Genomic DNA, 19,950 nt, shown 5'->3' with positions numbered 1-19,950 from the left:
CAGTGCCATACTGAATTCCCAGTAACAAAAGCCACTACTATACATAAATTTTAGATATTATGTAGTTTGAGGAGGAGCAGCAGAAAGGAATCCTGATGGATCCTTTAGAGCAAATGCGACTTGCATGACTAAAGCAGAGGGATGTTTTTTCAGACTCCAGCTTGACCTTACCAAGACCCAGAGCAGGGGTGGGCAATTATTTCCAGCAGAGGGCTGCTTAATGAGGTTTGGTGAGCTGTTCAGGGCCTCATTGGTAGCCCCACCCCTTGAGAGGTGCTCCGCCCCTGGCCATCATCTTGGGATCGGAAGTCCCACCCCTAACCCCTGACATTTGCCACCAGAAGTCCCTTCCCTTGCCCCCTGGAAATACTCCTTTTGTGTGTGTGTGTGTGTGTGTGGGGGGGGGGGGGGAGGGGGGGTGTTGCCATCTTAGAACCAGAAAAAAACAAATCATACACTAAAAGTCAACCACCTACTATAACATTTTAGTTTTATTACAAAAAATATTTTTGTCATGATTTGTGTTTTTGTACTGTATAGAGGTGTATGTGTGGGCGGGAGTTTGTGAGAGGGTGTGGCTGTGTGTGGGGGGCATAGGATATGTTGGGGGGTTGTGTGGTGTTTGTGGGGTGTGGGTGTGTGGCTCTGGAACACACTGTCCTGCAGTCAATCCATGCAACACTGCGGGAGGGGGGAGGGGTGTGGGGATCCCCCACACACTCCCCCCATGTTGCAGCAGCAGGTGGGGGCACTGGTGCTTGGCTCTGGTCAGCGCTGCACATTGGAGCAAGGAGCACAACCCCCAGCTTTGTTTCCCTGGCACTGCCCGCACTCACGGGGCACAGGAGGCAAGCCCCAGAAGCTGGAGCTGCTGCTTTCCCCACCCCAGCCCACTTGTGCCTGGGGCTTCCCTGCTGTGCCCTGCGAGTGCGGGGAGCACTGGGGAAATAAACCGCTCGGTGGGTGCTGTGCTCCCTGAAGCGCTGGCCGGAGCCAGGCACCAGCGCCAAGCAGAGCACCCCCCTCACCCTCCATGCCACTGCCGCCCCCTACTGCCTGCCAGGGCTGTGTGCCATGGGGGGAGTGTGGGAGGGGTTCCTGTACCCCTCACACCCACACCCTGCCCACCCGAGCTTCGTGCTGCTGCTGTCCCCCTGGGCAAGGGCTCCATGCTGCAGCCAGCCCCAGCCCCAGCCCCACGCTCTGTGCTCCCACCCAGCTGCAGCCCTGCCCTTGCTCACAGCTTCCCTACCTGATACCCAGAAGGAGTGGGATGCTGGGGAAGCCTGCAGCAGCAGCCCTACCCGGTGCTAGCAGGACCTGCCCTTCCACCCATGAGGGTGGGAGTGAGGCATGATAGGATATGTTAGGGGTGGGTGTAGGCACCTTGCTCCCACCCTTGCAGGCAGAAGGGTTGGGTGGGGCACAATTTGTTGGGTGGTGCTGCAGGCCAGATGAAAATGCCTGGTGGGTATTTTGCTCACTCCTGACCTAGAGACTATTAGTGGGAAATGCTGCAAGGAGGGAAGAAAGCCAGAGGGAGGATGAAAGATAGCAGAAATATTCCTGAGACAGGCCTGGAATAGGGGAGGTCTCTGGGCCATTCTGAAAATGGTCCACACATTTATTTTATTTATTCTATTTATTCTTCTCTTTATTCTATTTCCAGCTTTTGGTTTCTTCCCTTTCTAGCTAGGAATCATTACATCACCAGGAGCTACTGCGTGAAGTAGTTTTTGGTGTGTAGAAAGGAAGAGAGAGAGCATGGGAATGGAAGGAAATGAAACAGGAGGCCAGATATCATGTAATGTACATATATGTGCTTTCTGGGGTATTGCAGCTCTTCTGAAGTGCTCCTATCAACCAGTCAATGGATGAAGGGGTCATAAAAACCTTGAGTTTGATCCCAAGCTGCAAAATTCAGAGGTAAATCTAGACTTCAGCTTTTATAAGGTTCATAGTGGGTTGGATCCAGAGGCTTGGTTTGAATCCATCCCAAGCATAACCTGGAACATGGGGTTGCAAAATGTTAGTTTGGCAGACACAAAAGAAACCAGGGCCCAGATCTGTGGGTGGTATATCAGTGTAGCCCGGGTAGTGCCCAATTATGTATTCCCCTCTCTAATTGAAGGGAATGTTAGCAGTGTGCTGTGGGGTGAAACTGCTGGCTGCATGCAGTTTCCCTCCTTCTCCTATAGAGCCAGATCAAGACACTCAATAACTTAACCATGTACAAATTTATTAATATACATAGAAAAAGAGTTAAAATAGAACATATATACAAAGGACCTGGGAATTATGTGCAATATATATATATATATGTGTGTGTGTATGTACACACACACACACACACACACACACACGTCAATGCATATACTCTGGGTGCAGGTGAGGGATCTGGGAAACAAAGGGTCTCCGTAAACATCATGCACTTTTATACTTTAGTGAAATACTTATCTACAAAGCATAAGGTGCGGGGTTCACAAAATATGAGGTGCAGAAACATCAGATGAAAAGTTAGATCTCTAAAAGGAACAAAAAAGCAGCCCTTTTCCTGGGGCAGTGGCATGCCCCAAAAATAATGAGAGGGGAAAGATCCCCAGGGCCCTTCAGGCTCCCTGCTACCCAGCCTGAATAGCCCACAAAGGGGAACCCTCAAGACCCCCAGGAGCCCTTTCCCTTTAGGGCTTTCCCTCCAGCCACTAGCCCCAACATGTGGGGGTGGGGAATCCCTCCTACCCTGTGGGAATCCCCCTTCCTAGGACAACCCACAACTCTCCCAGCTTGATGAAGCTGCATTGGTTTCCCTGGGTGAGGCATTTCCTCCCTCAGCAAGGAAGTCCCCAGCTGCTCCTGGCTGTCTCTGGCCTGAGCCCTCTCTAGGCCCTGTGCACTGTCCTGGTCCTGTGCACCGATGGCCCTTCTATGCTGCATGTCCAGCCTTGTGCCAGAGGTTGGAGATCCGAGCCGCCTTGTGCAGCGCCGGGGTCTCAGTCCACTCCCAGACCTTCTGTGCACTGCCTGTGCATCGTGTTCCCGGCCTTGTGCCAGGGATTAGAGACCTGAGCTGCCTCAAGTGGCTCCTGGATCTCAGTCTACTCCCAAACCCTCCATGCACCAGCTGTGCACTGACTGCCTGGCCTCATGCCAGGGGTTGGAGACCCAAGGTGCCTCATGCAGCTCTCAGGATCTCAGTCCCTCTCGGACCCTCTGTGCACTGCTCACCACGATCCCTCACGGCGGGGCTGGGGGACTTGGCCGCCTCACCTCTCCCTACCCAACAAGGAGACTTCAGGCTCTTCTGGGGCAACAGCTCCACCCCACTGGCCACCTCTGCCAGTTCTTCTTTATCTTCTTCTTCATCCCTCGACGCAACTGCCTGTGTGCCGGGCACGCTGCCTTTTTATTCTCTTCTGGGGCTCTGCCCCCAGATTGAAAACGGACCAATCAAAAGAGAGGGGGGGATCAGTCCTGTCTCAGGTCTGGCTCTTGCCCCGGGTAGGGGCGGGGCAAGTCTTTCCCCTGCCATCTCCTGATTGGTGGGAATGTCCCACCAGTCGCTCGGAGCCTTTCTGAGCCGTGCTGCTGCTGGCAAGCTGCCACATCAGCATAGCTCCACGAAAGCAAAGGCTATTCATCTCAGCTGGGGAACAGCCCCGAGACAACAGAGTGAAGTTCCTAAAGCACAAAGTGAGTCAATTCTAGGATATAGCACATATGACGAGCACCTCAGTTTTTGTTCCTGCCACATTTGCAATTACTGTCACTGTTTACCAGTTATATTGCCACTGTGCTTAGAAACTCCGGTGACAGCCCAGGACTCCATGGTGCTAGGTGCTGTACAACTACAGAACCAAAAAGATAGACCCTTGTGACAGGATCTGCTTGTGGAGGATGGCCATGGCACACTCTAATAGCAACTTGGACACTGTCCTGGCCTGCTGGTCTTTCAGGCCATCGCCTTTTGCTTGCCTGCCATACTGTGATGTCTAATTGAGAAATATGGAAGACTGTCCTCAGAGACCAGAATAAGCTTTGGGCGCCTTGCTTCGCCTTGCTGATCTCTGGGTGGTGACATTCTGGTCTCAGTTCCTGCCTGACCAAGGCATTACTCTTTTGTTCTTTTTCTTGGCTCCAGGCCCCCAGCATGGCCTCACCCTCCTTGGCTCTGGGCCTGCCAGCCCTGCCTCAGTGTCACAGATCCTGGACCCTCTAGCTAGTTCTCCAAGTCTAACTGGCACCACCTGTGTGCTGCCAGCATCAGCCATGACCTTATTGGCCCTATTCATCTTCCCCTGCCCCTAATCACCTTAAGGGTAGTAATCATGGCCTTCAGTTGCCCCATTGCCATGCTTATGCCTCAGTGATCTTCCTCAAACTTCCCCGGGGCTCCCAGTCCCATCTGAGTGTCAGCCCACTGGGCCTATTTGCCCTCTCAGTTTCAGCTCACACCAGGTCCTAGCAGGGAATTTACTGGGCCCCTGACCCAGTCTCAGCTTTTGCCCATGTAGTCCATATGGTCTTGTACACTGGCAGGGCTCTGTCTGGACTTCATACCCTTTTCCACTTGTTCACTGGGCCCCTGGCTTACCATTTTGCAGCTAGCCTTCCTGTGGCACTGCACTCAGTCAGTCCTAGTAGCAGAGGTAGGAGTCCCCCTGCTACATCTTTCTCCAAAGAGAGTTTTAGTGACCTCTATACAAGATACTCCATGGCTTGATGTTCTTTTTTCTTGTCACAGTGTAAATCTGGAGTAAAGACAGAGTAGAATCAGGCTCTGGATATGTTGACTGGTAATCAGAGGTATTGTTCACACCATAAGAATATGGTTAGTATTGAATTCAAGTGGAAAACCAGGGTTATTTGCAGTTGCCAGAGGGCCATTTACCAAGGGCCATGATTGTACTGTTTAGGAAATTCAGTAGGACTGTATGTAAGCTGCAATCATGCTCAGTGCAAGTACAGGTATCAGAGCCTGGATCTATGGCTGGGCATGACATTTCCTAATCCTAACAGGAATGGTGCACGGCACTACTGTGGAAGTATTATTCATGCAAAACAGCATGTGTACCCCACTAATTTTTCATATCCCAGGACTATATCCACCAAAAGATATTACACTTTACTCTCCAGAGCCTGAGAATCTGTAAGTAAGACTGACCTATACCCACTGGCTCCAGGATCACTCTTCCTATTCATGTCAAGAGCCTCCAGGGAATCCTCCAAGGATTTACACTGGAAAACTGCCCTATGCACACACTATGATTTACATATCCAATCATGCCCCAGTATAGTACTTAGAAATGATATAAAAGCACGTACCAGTAAGTTAAGTGCCTTTGTACTCTGTTAAATATGTTTAATTCCTACTCATGTAAAAGAAACTAAAATAGCACAAGATTGCTCCTTACAACACATTTTTTATATTGGCCCAGTCTATATTTCAATGACTCATGTGATGTGGTTTTCAGTATTTCTCTGAGAGGCAATTCCAAGGTCAAGTCAATCTTATTGTTAAGATGTTGCTGCATCTAACATTCTCTGTAAAAGTACAGATTCTCCATCCATGGAAACACGGATGAGTGTAATTATGCAGTAACTTATATTGTATACCAATGCAAACTACACTGGGATAAGGAACGGGCAGATAAGCAGGGTAGCACTCATAGCAGGTTGTTATGATTATGCTTCATTGTTAGGCAACATAGGAGCAGGTTACCTGTTTGTCTTCAGCAAACAGCTACCGAGTGATGGACACAGGCAGATGCAATTTAAACTTACCCCAATAGAATTTTACTTCTTATTTTTTCAGGGGTAATTCTCCACTGGACTTGGTGAAGTTATTTTAGTTATAGGGGTATGCTGTCATCTGCCCACTATCTTTTTAATGCCAGTTACCCTGTGTAAACATTTCATTTCATGTCCACCCAAAAGGAATTGGAGACAACTGTAGTTCCTGGCTGATTTTTTTTTTTAGTCATTTCCTGCATTTTAACATCTGCATCTGATGCAGAGGATATTCAGCCATTAACCAAACAGCCTGTAAATTTGCTTATTACAACCTAGAATTTATACAGATGCCTTGAAGATTCAAATGTTGTTACTCCAATTTCTGCTGTTAGAGAGAGGGGAAGGCAAGAAATAAATCAATAGGAGTGGGGAGAGACGGGGTGGGACAGAATTCTCAACTTAATTTGATTATTATCTTAGCTCTTCATCATCTGTACATGTGCAATCACTAAAGGGGTCAGCTGATTACATGTGTTGTTTCATATCTGTGCCACGTGGAAATTCAACCCTCAGGTACTCAACCTACATTTAGGACTCTTTCTGAAGGACTGGGTGTCTATAAAGCATAATTCTGCTGTTGAAGCACAAGTTTATAAGTCATCTGTACAAAAAACTGTACTGCCCTACCAATACTGTGTTGTTGGTAGCAACCATTGCACTACTGATAGTAGCCTGTATTTGTGTCACGTAACATTTTTTCTATAGATATAATGTGCTAGGAAAAGTCTATTTTACTCATTCATGCATGTACGCATCCCCTTCCCTTCCCCCACCCCATCAGTGTTTGCTTAATGCTTGCATAAGCCATGAATTTAGCTGTCCATATTTCATTCCTTTCAGGAGGAGAGCTGCATATGACTGCATGGAATAAACTATGTTGCCCTTGTGACTGTCAGTGTGCTTTTGCTTTAGCAGGCAAGAAAAGCCCTCCCTCTGAGGACAAAGTCGTGCTAACTCACATGAAGATGCTAAGCAATGAAGGGAGTCAGGATCTGGAGTCTGCTGCAGCTCCAGATTGTGCAGAAGAATCCAGGCTTCCCCAGGTCAACATCCAGGGAAACCTTGATGTTACAGACACTCTAGCAAATCCAGATTACACAGCTACCCTGTCTGATCTCAGCACCTTGGAGACCCAGTGCCGGCTTCACAGATTCTCCAAATTTGAATCTGAGGACTCCGGGGTTGAGTTGCCAAGTGGGGCTAATTCTCCATCCACACCAAAGGGCTCTGAAAAGAGTTTTGTGCTTCACAGCAGAGACTCCTCTTGTGACTCTGGAGTGCTCAGTGCCTCTTCCTCTCCAGAAATTGACCACATTATAATGAGAACATGTCAAGACCCTGAAGAAGCTAACCAGCATGCTCCAGAGAGCAAAAAGCAAGTGGAGCACTACAGCCAGGTGATAGACTCTGTGCAGATTCCTGCATCTTCCTTGGAAGATTTCAGCAATTGTCAGAAGGGAGAAAGTCCTGATCAACTTTTTGGCCAAAGCAAAGGGCAGTCTTTAGAAGAGGAACCCAGCAATGAGACAGACCTCCCCATTCATGACACTCCTCCAACTGTGCCTCCCATGGAAGAGCAAAAGACCACCACTAGCCATTACAAAGAGACCTTTGGCAGCATGCAGGATCTTCAAATTCATGGAAATCAACTTAAGAAATATCCCACGAGTGACAGTCTGAATGAGTACATGGATGAGTGCTGTCGATTAAGTGAGGTAAGGAAATGGATGTGCATGTTGGAATGCTGCAGCTAGGTTTGTGAAAAGATTTGTCTAAATCTCAGTGGGTGTGTTTACACGAGAGGCTTACTGCAAAGTTGCCTAATTAGCTTCACAGTAAAGTGTCACCAGTCTACATGTGGAACAATTAGGCTGCAGTAAACTAATTAACTCTGCTATAGGTTAGTACTGACGGATATGCCAGATACAAGTACTATCCTACAGCGGAGTTATTTACTCTGTTGCAACACACGTATAGATGCTGTTGGGACTGGTTGGGGCATGAGTATGCTTCAGTGCAGGGGCTGCCTGCTGGCAAGTCGTGCACTGAAGCACCCTTGTGCCCCAGCCATCCCTTTTACAACATGTTGAGCCTCCCAGGTTCCCTGCCAGCTGGGGATGCTCTGCCCTGGCTCAGCATGCTGCAGTCCTGGGCACACGTGCAAATGTTTCACCCAGGAGCAATAAACTCCAACGCAAACTGTGCCAGAGTTTATTGTGTCACATTAATATGCACATGTAAACGTGCCCAGTGAAAGTAGAATGAGACCAGTTTTGAGTGCTTATGAAAACCTCACTCTAATGTATTACAGTCTGTGATAAATTTGTTAAAGGATCTGAAATGTATTTACATGAAATTACATTTTTGAGCAATTTAGAGATATTGGGGCAAGATCCTCACCTGATAAAAATCAACACATCTCTGCTGAGTTAGTGAGGCTAGACTAGATTCTAGCACCCAAAGATGTTGTCTTGTAAAGCCTTAGACCAAAGGCTAAAGTTACTGTGCTTCTATTAATTATGAACAGGTTTTGTAAGTGATGGTGGGTCAAGGTAGCCCATCTCTTGGTATTGTTCCATCTGTGGTAGTATGAGGAGGAGGTTATAGACTTAAAACTATGATCACAACATGGTACATTGCTAGGGCCAGAAAGACCTGAAACAGGGAGTGGTAGGGCAGTCACTGGGCAAAACAGGGCTCCTTTGGGAGAAACCTGCCTCTTCTCTTTCCCTTGTGTACATCTCCTGAGAATCCTGGCCTGTGTGTTGGATTCAGGGCTTGCTCCTTGGTATAGTAAATACACAGAGCAGATGGGAGCATGCATCTGGGCCTTGACTTAAAAGGCTGCTTCCAGTCAATCCAGCTCCAAACCCATAATTGTTAATTTAGCCTGGGAAGTCAAAGGCAGGTGAATGTGATGCATCCCTCCCTTGATGCCTTTGGCTACAGAAATGAGAGTGCCTTAACCACACTAGACCAATGGCCCACTAGGCTTTTTGGAAATAAGTGAACATAACACAACATACGAGCTTCTAAAGCATGAATGGAAGAAACTCTGCTGTGCTACAAGATGAAGATCCTATTTCAACTAAGCAATAGCACACATGAGCAAAGCAACCCCAGTACTTTCAGACTGGCAGATGGAAGGTGCTGTATATAAGCACAGGGTTTGGTCTTCCTTGGTAGCTTGGCCTATTTCATGCATTTGTTTGTTTCCCTGTCACTGGGTATAATATGCAACCTGCTGAACCTTATGTACAGCTATAAAATTGTTCTAGTCACTGACAGGAGAATAACAAATTCCTTTGTGCAATGGTTCTCAAATGGGATGTTGGCAAGAGCTTGCTTCAGTGCTTTATTTGAAGCTTGAACAGTAATGTACTGACAGATTGCTGACTCGCTACCTTGGGCCTTTCCTTTCAAGACCCAGTGATGAGAAAATATAATAAAAAAAATAATTCTTGAAAGAAAGAGAGACCAAAGCAGAGAGCGATCAAAGGGGAGGAGATGCACAGCCTTGTCCAATAATAATCACACAAATACACCAACCCTGTTGAAAGCTGCATAATGGAGAATTCTTTTCCACAGATAGATCAGGCTGCCAGTCTCCTTCTCTAACCTGTCTATGAGAATAATGTAAGATCAGTCCCTGACATTTAATTCTTTTGAAGAGAAAGCAAAGGAAAACGGTTGCAGGGTTGAAAGCAGTAAAGTCCAGATTAAAGGCACTTAGGTGTCTAACCCACAGATTTCAGTGGGAATTAGGTGCCTAAATACCTTTAAAGAAATCTGGCTGTAAGTACTTGGGCCAAGATTTTTGGATGTGATTAGCGGTTTCTGTGTCCTTGGGTTTTGGTAGCTCACTTTAAAGGCACTTTACAGGGACATGATTGGCAGAAAGTTCAGAGCACCCCATCCCCTGAAAATCAGGCTTTGTTAAGGTAGCTCACACTGGTCACCATGAACACTGAAGCATCTTAAATTGTTGATCATATCTGAGGAACTGTAGAATTACAGCAGTGGTTCTCAACCTTTTTGGACTCAAGATACTCCTCCTTAAACTCAAGGCAATCCTTGGGAAATGCCAACTCTTAATTTTAATTAATGTTTTTGACTATAGAAAAAAGTAGAGTAATTCTGCTGCAATGAACTCAGAAAGACCATACCAGGTCAGAATGTTTTAATACTATGATTCACATTTTAGTTCTCTGTTTTTGAGTGTTTACACACCTAACAGAGCTAACAGTATGGCACCCTACAACTGTGGTACCTTGCTTAAGAATCACTATCTTAAGAGATTCAGGTTTGTGTACCTGTCTTCTAATGAGAAAACAGCTCAAAAGACTTTGCTTATTAAGGATGTGATAAGTGCACTGAGCAACTCTGTCGTGAAGTTTAGCTGGAGCAGTACTTTGGTGATACAGTCTGCATTACCAGGCCAGGCACTGTACACATGCATGGTGAACACCCATTATTATGAACCTTCCTAAAGATTTTCTGTTTACTGGCCTCTCAGCTTATCACTGAATCTTCCTTATTTTTTGGATGATCCGAACACTGAAGAAGTGTAGAGGTGGGCTTTGTAGATGATAACAATGTTCCCAGAGAGCACATCTGCCTTGCAGCAAGACTAAGCAGCTCCTTCTTCCTCAGAATTAAGAGCCTTCTCTCATGAGGCATGAGCACAAAAATGTATTGAGAAATAGCTTCTAAAGGAACTGTTATTGGGGTGGATGCAGCAAAAGGGAGCTGATACAGGCCAGCTGGGTGCAGGAAGCTCTGAAGAGTTGAGAGGTCAGTATTGTTTCCATCCTACACAGAGGTGTTTGCAAAAACTAGGACAGGTGGTAACTTTGTCTGAGAGCCATGTTATCTGCCTGGGGGAATTATTTTGAATCCTCTGTGAGATACAGCCATGATCTCCCAACATTGATTATTTAACTAAGCAAAAAAAGAGTAAACGATAAAAGAAATAAAAAGTAGCAGAGGAAATGAAGCTTTGTGTCAGGGATTCATTTTTCCTTCTCTTTAATATCCTTCCCAGCTGAACGTTAGAGCTCTAAGTCAATGCCCTGAAGCTAATGCTTTTATTTAGATGTGCAAATACAGATGTGATTTATACTGTAGGAAGTGTAGGTGATGTTGAGGGAGCAGCTATATATTGCAATGTGACAAAAACAGCAGTTGCTCAAACTATAACTATAGCTAGTCTCAAGTGTCTCTTTAATGCAGTTCCCTGATTTGAAAGGTCAGTACTGTGGGGGTATTACTGGATGCACCGGCTGATTTAGATAGCTTGGTAAAGCCAATTTTTCCACTGTCAGGGCAATTCCCAAGCTAGTGAGGATTTGTTTGATGTCATGCTGGTGTAAGAACAGTCCTACATCTTCATGAAGACAAAGGAGAAGTGCACCAAGGGTAGCAACACACCAAACTTTCTCATATCGGCAACCCTACAATGGCAGAACAGCCTCAAAGGGACTGGGTAGCAATTCAATCAATATGGTCCAGCTGCTGCTTAGCTTTCTCCAGGATGGCCAAGGCAAGCCATAACCTGTCCACTAAGCAATGATCCACCTGGCACCCATCAGATGGAGAACAAGTTGTGACCAAGGTTGGATTTGCCTCAGAAACTCAAACTAATGTTATCACTATCAACAGAGCTGAGTGATTATTTTTCTTAATGAATAATATCATTGGATGAAAAATGATTTATTTTTTAAGGAGAACAAAATAAATTATGCACCTGGGGCAAAGTCAGTGAATAATTTTGACCAAGACAAGTAAAAAAAGTAGAATGTGCCAAAGTGAGTCAGTTCAGCATTTTTAAATACACCATTTTGACTTTCTAGTTGTAAATGATTTTCATTTTGAAACTGACAAAAAATAAAAGAGGGGCAGGGGGAAAAAGAAGACATAATAATCCAGAGCCAAAGCAAACAGGTTCTGTGTCCCAGGGGGCAGCAGCTGTTGTTCTTGCCCCCTTGTAAATCAATGCCTGGGGCTGGTGCCCTGGTTGCCTACCTCTATTAACACCACTGAAATAACCCAACACTCAAAGATGCAAATCAACATCTCTTTTTTGTGTGTGTATCAAATGAAAAATTTGGGGTCAACTTGAAACTAATATTTTCCATATCAGGCCAAACCAAACTGAAATGTCTCTCTGTGGATTTTCTTTCTTTCTTTCTTTCTTTCTTTCTTTCTTTCTTTCTTTAAACATTTTTGTGTAACCACCTCATCAAAATTTCCATTACTTACATAGTTCTGATTCCTAATTCATCAGGTCAATTGAGTCCCCTGGAATATTTGTCAATAGATATAGGTATAATTTTGCATTGATGGGAAAAACTCAGAGGTTATTGCAATCTACGCTATTCAGCTTCCATAGTATGTGCGTGTTGCTCAGAGGAAGCCGCAGGTTATCAGTGATCGTGACTGTTCCTGGAGAGCAATGCAAAACACTGGGTGGGGTAGATTAGAAACATACAGAATGAGCCCTCTTTTTCCTGTTATTCAGATGTACTACCAGAGTTGTCAACTTCCACTGAAAAATGTTTCCCACTCAACGTATGACATCACCGATCAACTATTCCAAGCCTATAATATGCCATGTACTATAGCATTTCAGGGCTGTTGGCATAAATATTGCACAGCACGTTCTTTGGGATGCAAGCTTGAATTAATAAGAGTGGGAGTGAGACTACAGTTATTATTATATTAGGTCCCAAACCAAATTGGAAGCCTATTGTACAGTGTGTTGTACAAGCACAGTGATAAACCATCCTGGCCTAAGCTGTTTAGAGTCACTGGACAGACAATGCATGGAAGAGGAAGCAGAGCAGGCAAGCAACTTGTACAATATCACAAAGCAAGGTGGCAAACCCAGGCTTAGAAACCAGGACTCCTAAATTCCAATGCCCTATCCACTATATCGGGGCAAACAAAATACAGCCCATGGGCTGGATCTGGCATGCCAGGCCATTCTATCCAGCTTATAGGGGCCCTAAAAAACATAGAAAATTAATATTTATCTCCCCCTGCCTTCCTGTCAAAGATGATAAGAACCAGGGACTGTAGGACCCAAGGGGAGCCGGCAGCAGAACTAAACAGCTGCAGCAGCAAGTCCTGCCCTGCCCTCCCCCCCTCCAATCTGGCCTGGGTTTGCTCTTGCCTCCCTACACCAAGGGAAATACAAATAAGAAGGAGCGGGAGGGAGGGAGGCAGGGGAGGACCATGCATGATGACCCCAGTCCTCAGGCCCAGTTGAGCTGGCTCCTGTGGTCCTGGCACTGCAGCCAGGAACCATGTGATGCCAGTGGTAGGGGGGAGCTGGAAAATGGCTGGGGCAGGTGTGGGGAAGGGGCAGCAAGTGGGTGCGCAGAGCACAGCAAAAGCTGGGCTGGAGCATGGGGCCTGCACTGGTGCACTGGGGCCAGCACAGCACCAGCGGGGCCCAAAGTGGGGCAGCAGGAGTGTGGGGTGCGGGCTGCCAGGAGCTCTATGGAGCCAGGCTGTGCTGCTCAAGTACGGAGAGGAGGGAGCCAGCACGGCTCCATAGAGCCCCTGGCAGCCTGGCCCCCACACTCCTGCTGCTCCACTCTGGGCCCCACTGACGCTGGCCCTGGCGCACCAGTGCAGGCCTTGTGCTCCTGACTGGCTGTTGCTGTGCTCTGTGTGCCCGCTCACTGCCCCATCCCCCTGCCTGCCACAGCCATTTCCCTGCTCCCCTCACCTGCTTACCATGCTCCAGCATCACGTGGTTCCCAGATGCAGCCCTGGGACTGCAGAAGCAGCTGGGATGTGGTGTCAGAGCAGGCAGGGGCTGGTGGGGATGGGGAAGTGGCAGGAGAAGGGCAGCAGTGGCAGAGGGGGGGCAAGCAGCAGTGAGTGGGTGCACAGAGTCTGTGCCCAGGGCCAGGAGTGGCAGGAGCACAGAACCCATGGTTGCACTGGCAGGGGCTCTGCCTATCATGGAGGTGGGAGGGGGCAGGCTGTGGGCAAATTCTCTCCCTCCATGCAAGCCACAACCCTCCCCTTCCCCCACACACTCACATCCCACCATAAAACCCATCCCCACCCACACCCCCACACGCCCCTATACCAACCCTCCCACCTACATCCTCCCACAATACACAAGAGTAGGACTTCATTTTAAGCTATTATACTATCATTTCTATGTATACTGCATAGACACATGTAAATCAGGACAAAAATATTTTTTGAAATAAAATTAATGAATGATGTAGAACATGTTTGATTTTTAGACTATAATTTGGTATTTTTCTGGTTCAGAGATGGCAAAACCCCTTGCTGAAAGGAGTAATTCTGGGGGGCAAGGGGAGGGACTTCTGGTGGCAAAGGTCAGGGGTTAGGGGGCAGGACTTATGGTCCCAAGATGGTGACCAGGGGGTGGGGCACCTGTCAAGGGGCAGGGCTACCCATGCGGCCCTTGATGGCTTGCCAAAACTCACTAAGCAGCCCTCTGTCCGAAATAATTGCCCGCCCCTGCTCTATATCATGCTGCCTCCTCAGTGGGCTAGATCACCTTATCAGTATCACTGTCTTCAGGGCACACCCACCTTCCAACCACACATTTAATCCTGAAAGCAAGAGCTGTCACAGTAGTCTTAACACTTTGCACTGCTCAGTTCAGAGAACTATATCTAGAATCTTACTTTGCTTGCATCCATGTGCAGCCTTTGCTCATATGCCCTCTAGTATGCGACACCCTGTACAAGAGTTACAAGATGATGAGCTGATCCAAGATTCAGTGTGTCTTTTGTATGCATGTGCATTGTTAGGGGATCTCAGAGCCTCTCAGAATGCACTCAACACCTCACACACAGGCCAGAAAAGCAGTGTCTGAGGTCACTTGATGCATTTACTACACCTGTCTGTGGCCTTTGCAATAGCAGTTTCCAAGGCCATAGAGCAGGGGTTTTCAACCTTTTTATAGGTACACTTATGGCAGAGTGGGGTGGGGGCTGGTGGTGCCTGGACATGGAGTCTTGTGTGGGGTGGAGGTGGTGGTGACCAGATGCAGAGCAGCGGGGAACTCGCATGTGGTGGTGGCGGTGCAAAGTGGTGGATGGTAGTAGCAGCCCCTGCATGCGAGCTCTCCCCCATTGTGTCCAGTCAGCCAAGCAGCGCTTGTGCAGCCTGCAGAGGGGAGCCACTGCCCTCGCCCCTCCCCAGGGGTTGACAACCCCTGCCCTAGAGCGCCCTTCAATTGGAGATCCTTGATTGCTTCACCTTTGTAGAAAGACAGTGTGCAGAGTCATCATCCTAGGATTGAACCCAGACTGGATGAGTCACAGCAGAGATGATCATAGGTTCTAATCACACCTGAATTAGTTGAAGGAACTATGCCAACCTCCCCTTTCCTTTGGCAGAACCTGTTGCAGTTAGGCAAATACAGCACACAGATCCCAAGTGCTTTGTAAATACCAAGTGGGGAGAAGTGGGAGTGATGTAGCTGTGATGGTCTGGGAAAAATGTGAGGGGCCGGGATTCTTGTGGGTGATATCTTTTATTGGACCAGCTGCACAGTTGGGCAAAACTTGGATAAGCTTTCTAATGCAATGCATTCAAGAGAAGAGGACAAATTCTCAGCTAGCTCCAGAGACTTGAAAGAAACAATGCTAATTTACATCAGCTAAACATGTGATCCAGACACTAAAGAGTTTAAAAGTTTCTGCTGCAGATACACAGTCCTGCATGTTTTGACACTCATAACCTTGTATTAAAAAGCCAGGGTCCAATCCAATGGGGCAATGACCATTTATCCTAACTGAGGATCTGGCCACATGTGCCCAGACTGCTGGGGATACATTAACTGAGGTGGTCCAGGCTAGAGTCTACAGTCATTTATATCAGGGGAAATCCAGAGTCATCCCACTGAATCCAGCAGAGTTAATATGTCAGAGCCTCAGCTGATATAATCCTGCAAGTCTGTTAGAGTGAGTGGAGATACACGAGTATACTATACTTGGGCTGAGGATATGGCCAATCTTATTGCAGTGGTTCACAAGCTTTTTGGACTGAGACTCCTCTCACTGGACTAGACGCACCCCCCCATAAATTTTGTGACTTGAGTGGCATCCAATTTCAAAAAGTAATTTCTATATTACAGCGCTTACTTTCTGACACAGGCTGGGCAGTAAGGGTTGGGGATCAACTAGGCAGGAACAAGCTGACTGCTGAGGAATTGCTGATTGTTGATTGTTGAGTGATTGTTGAGTGATTGCTGCCTGGGTCTGACAGAAGCCCTAAGGAGGGGGCAGAGCTAGTCCAGGCCCAGCAGGGCATAAAAGGAGACTCCCCAGGTGACCAGGGAGCCAGTGACCAGGGACTGCAAACAGGGTAAGCAGTTCTCAGGCCAGTTTCTAGGCCAGTTCATGGGTAGTGGCATAATCTATTACTGTACAATGGTAGAGATGCATCATATCCCATGGCTTCCCACCTTGGTCCCAGCTGATGCTTCCCCCACTTGCACTACTGAGGCCTTTACCCAGCGAGAACTCATGGTTCTGGCCTCCACCCAGATGGAGGCCCTGGTTCCAGGCTATGGGGGCTGCCTGGCACAGCTGCCAACAACTGGGAATGGGAGGAAGGTCATCCTCACCTGTAGGGTATGTTTTTTAGTGAGGTCCCTGGAGTTCCAGGTGACTGTGCTCCAGGACCAGGTAGGCAGGCTTTGTGCCATCCGGGCCCATGAGCAGGAGATTGATTACTATCAGGGTCTTCTCCCAAAGAACTAAGAGAAAAGAGCATGGATGCCTGGCTATGTGAAGATTGACTTGGTGTCCCATGAGGGTCCCAAGGTAAAACTAGGGGACTAGGGGCTCAACAATTCAATGGTCAGATGGGTGGGAAACTGGTTGTGAGGTCAGACTCAGAGAGTACTAATAGATGGATCGGTGTCGACCTGGCAGAAGGTAGCCAGTGGGGTCCCCCAGGGTTCGGTACTTGGACCAGTGCTTTTCAACATCTTCATTAATGATCTGGATGTGGGAATGAAAAGCAAACTGGCAAAGTTTCCCGATAATACTAGGCTGTGGGGAAGTGCGGCCATGCATCAAGGTTGACTGAAGATCCAGGCGGACCTCAACACATTAGTTAGATGGGTGGACCAGAACTAGATGCTGTTCAGCACTGAGAAGTGTAAAGTGCTCCATCTGGGAAGGAAAAGTCCACAACAAACTTACAGACTTGGTGGTGCTATGCTAGCTAGCACCAAAAGGCACTAGCATCCAAAAGGGGCTGGAGGACATAATTGACCATCAGATAAATATGAGCCACCAGTATGATGCTACAGTTAGCAGAGCAAACAATATGCTGGCATGCATCAACCGAAGCATCTCAAGCAAAACTAAGGAAGTTATTCTCCCACTCTACTTGTCATTGGTGAGGCCACAGCTGGAATACTGTGTCTGGTTCTGGGCGCCATACCTCAAGAAAGATGTGGAGAAACTTGAGAGAGTCCAGAGAAGAGTCACTTGTATGATTAGAGGCCTGAAGAGCAAGCCATACAAGGAAAGGCTGGCAGATATGGGACTGTTCAGCCTAGAAAAGAGCAGACTTTGGTGGGATTTGGTGGCAGCTTACAAATATATCAGGGGTGAGCATCAGGGGCTAGGTGAACAACTATTCACCAAAGTGTCCCAGAGGAAAACCAGGAGCAATGGTCATAAACTCCTAGAAGAAGGTTTCAGACTGGATATAAGGAAAAACTTCACGGTTCGTGTGACCAGACTCGGGAATAGACTCCCAGTGGGGTTGGTGCAGGCATCTACCCTGGAGATCTTCAAATGGGGACTGGATGCATACCTTGCTGGGGTTGTTTGACCCCAACAGTCTTTCCTGCCCACAGCAGGGGGGGCTGGACCCGATGATCTAATAAGGTCCCTTCCAGCCCTAAACTTCTGTGAATCTGTGAAGCACCTAGCCTGGGTTATTTGCTTAGCGTATCTGTTTATTGCCTCACACCTCACTTATCTCCTTACATCTCTTTGTGGCACTCTTCAAAGAATTTGGAGGCACCCCAGCATGCCCTGGTACCCTGACTGAGAATCACTACACTAGTATATCTGGAGCAGAATCTGGCCCTTAGTTATAGACCACTTCTAAATCTTCCAAATTCATCTTTGTTATGTTGTGTTTCCCATCTCTGCCTCCTCTCAGTCAAAATGGTCATCAATATATTTCCCTGCTATTATATATCTCAGCTCCAAAATGGTTGAACGGATCTTGCACAAACATGCTCCTACATAGAGATCTTTTTGTAACAAGGGAATATGTCAGCTCTGACAGTAAATATTTCAGGAACCTACAAATCTGGTAGAAACAGGGGAGAAAGTTTAGAATAGAAAATGTTTTGAAACCTCTGAATGGCTTGCACTTGCATCACTTGCATAACAGCTGTCATAAACCTTCATTTGCAATTGCACTAGGAAAATATATTTAGACCAGAATGTCACAGAGCAGGTTCTGTATAGTATATGACATGAACCAGAGCCTATTTAGGGAGTGCTGCTTAAATACTTGCAGTCCATTGAAAGGCATTCCTGGAAAGGCCTCAGAAGGGTCCTTGCTGAGAAACCATTAGAGGCAACCTGAAGAATGACACCAGTGAAGCTTTCTGGTTTTGATATCCATTCCATTGGTTTCAGTATTAAGTCAGACACAAACCTGGCCCAGACTAGGTGTACAATAGAGTAGTTTCAGCTATGTATCCCTCTCAGAGTGCATAGCACTGCCTAAGGAGCTCAGACATAGTGAATACGCAGCTTGCTACAAAGCAGTTATGGTACAATTTAGGGCTTGCCTGACATTTTAAGTTCTTTATCTCTCCATTTGTACTACTGGGATAGGCACAGAATGATGTTAATCAATTCACTGGAGGTTTACCCACAGGGAGCCGCCACTGAAGAGCTGCTTTGGAACCTAGGCATGTGCTATGCCAGTCAAGATGGCTGTGATGTTCAGTTTGGCTTAGATCTTTGGCTGGGCATACTGCCACAGCTCTGCTGACCTTCAGAGAAGTAGCAGGAACATGCTGCACTACAGCCATTCTGTCCTTACTAGGTTTCACAGGCATTAGCAGAGCATTAGTTCTAGCAGTCCAAGGATTACTTTCTAACTTGTGCTGAGGGCCGTAAAGTTCTTATCTGCCCTACTGCACAGGGAGCACACAGTTACCTCCAACTCATCTTTGCTTCCTAACCTCACTACATGGTGTTTGAAAATCCAGATGATCTTTTCTCTTCTTCTATTGCAGAAACATACTGGAGCTGTAGTTATGGGCTAGGTGCTGTACCTTGTGGTGCCACTTGCTGTACTAACACAGAACAAAAGAGAGTCCATACCAAAGAGTTTACAATCAAAACCTTGCCTTCTCTTTTATTGACTCAGGAGCCAGGGGCTTTTTTCCTTCCCCCATTATTTTATGGGGCACAGCTAGTTTATCCCCACTGCTTCTCCTTTGCTTTCTATACAGTTACCTCTGAGGCTCAGTATAAAGCCATTTGTGATGATCACATGGACAAGCAAAGCACCAGTTATCGCAGAATTACAAAAGCATCTAAAAGCAGCACAATTAGAGGAAGAGGATAATACCTCCTTTTAGATATTGAGAATAGCTACAAGCCAAGATTCTCCAAAATAACTGGTAACTTTCTAACTTCAGCCACCTTCAATGGGCCTGATTTTCACAAGGTCAGGTATCTCAGTTCAGCACCAAAAAAACCACTGGTCACTTTTGAATGCCTTGGCTAGAGTTAATGGATCATGCTTTTGCCAGAACAACAACCCGCAGATTCTGGCCGCATCCAGATAAGCGTGGCCATACAGTATGTGGCATTGCAGACACATCTGTGGCACCACATACTGCACGTTCAGCTGTTCTCTGTGCTGCAAGGGAGCAATGCAGGAGGGCTTTTCAACCCCTGGATATCCAGGGGTTAAAACCCCCCACACAAAATAAAAGTGGAATGGCGCACGCAGGGGCAGCATGCACTGCTCAAAACCAGAGCCTGGCCAGCTGGAACCACACTCCAGCTGCTTGCCAGGCTCCGAGCATAAGGATTGCTGCTGCTGCAGCCCCAGGAAGCTCCCAGGGCCCCAGGTAAGACTGCTGGGGCCAGCCCAGTGCTGGCC

At 47.1% G+C, this 19,950-nt stretch overlaps 1 protein-coding gene across 3 annotated transcripts in view; it reads left to right on the top strand.

Moving 5' to 3' along the window:
• The window catches only part of LOC102558739 (uncharacterized), a 60,621-nt gene that overhangs the window by 14,691 nt on the left and 25,980 nt on the right, over positions 1-19,950 (top strand). Inside the window, exon 2 of one of the 3 annotated variants that reach the window (XM_059729704.1) lies at positions 6,631-7,505. In XM_059729704.1, coding sequence (XP_059585687.1) covers positions 6,631-7,505 — 875 coding nt within the window. The remainder of the gene's footprint in view (positions 1-6,630; positions 7,506-19,950) is intronic. The other 2 variants (XM_006275583.4, XM_014601471.3) reach the window with 2 other exon arrangements.

Source organism: Alligator mississippiensis, chromosome 6, assembly GCF_030867095.1.
Source record: "Alligator mississippiensis isolate rAllMis1 chromosome 6, rAllMis1, whole genome shotgun sequence".
In the NCBI taxonomy this organism is placed as follows: domain Eukaryota; kingdom Metazoa; phylum Chordata; order Crocodylia; family Alligatoridae; genus Alligator; species Alligator mississippiensis.
This window is presented reverse-complemented; position numbering and strand designations above follow the sequence as displayed.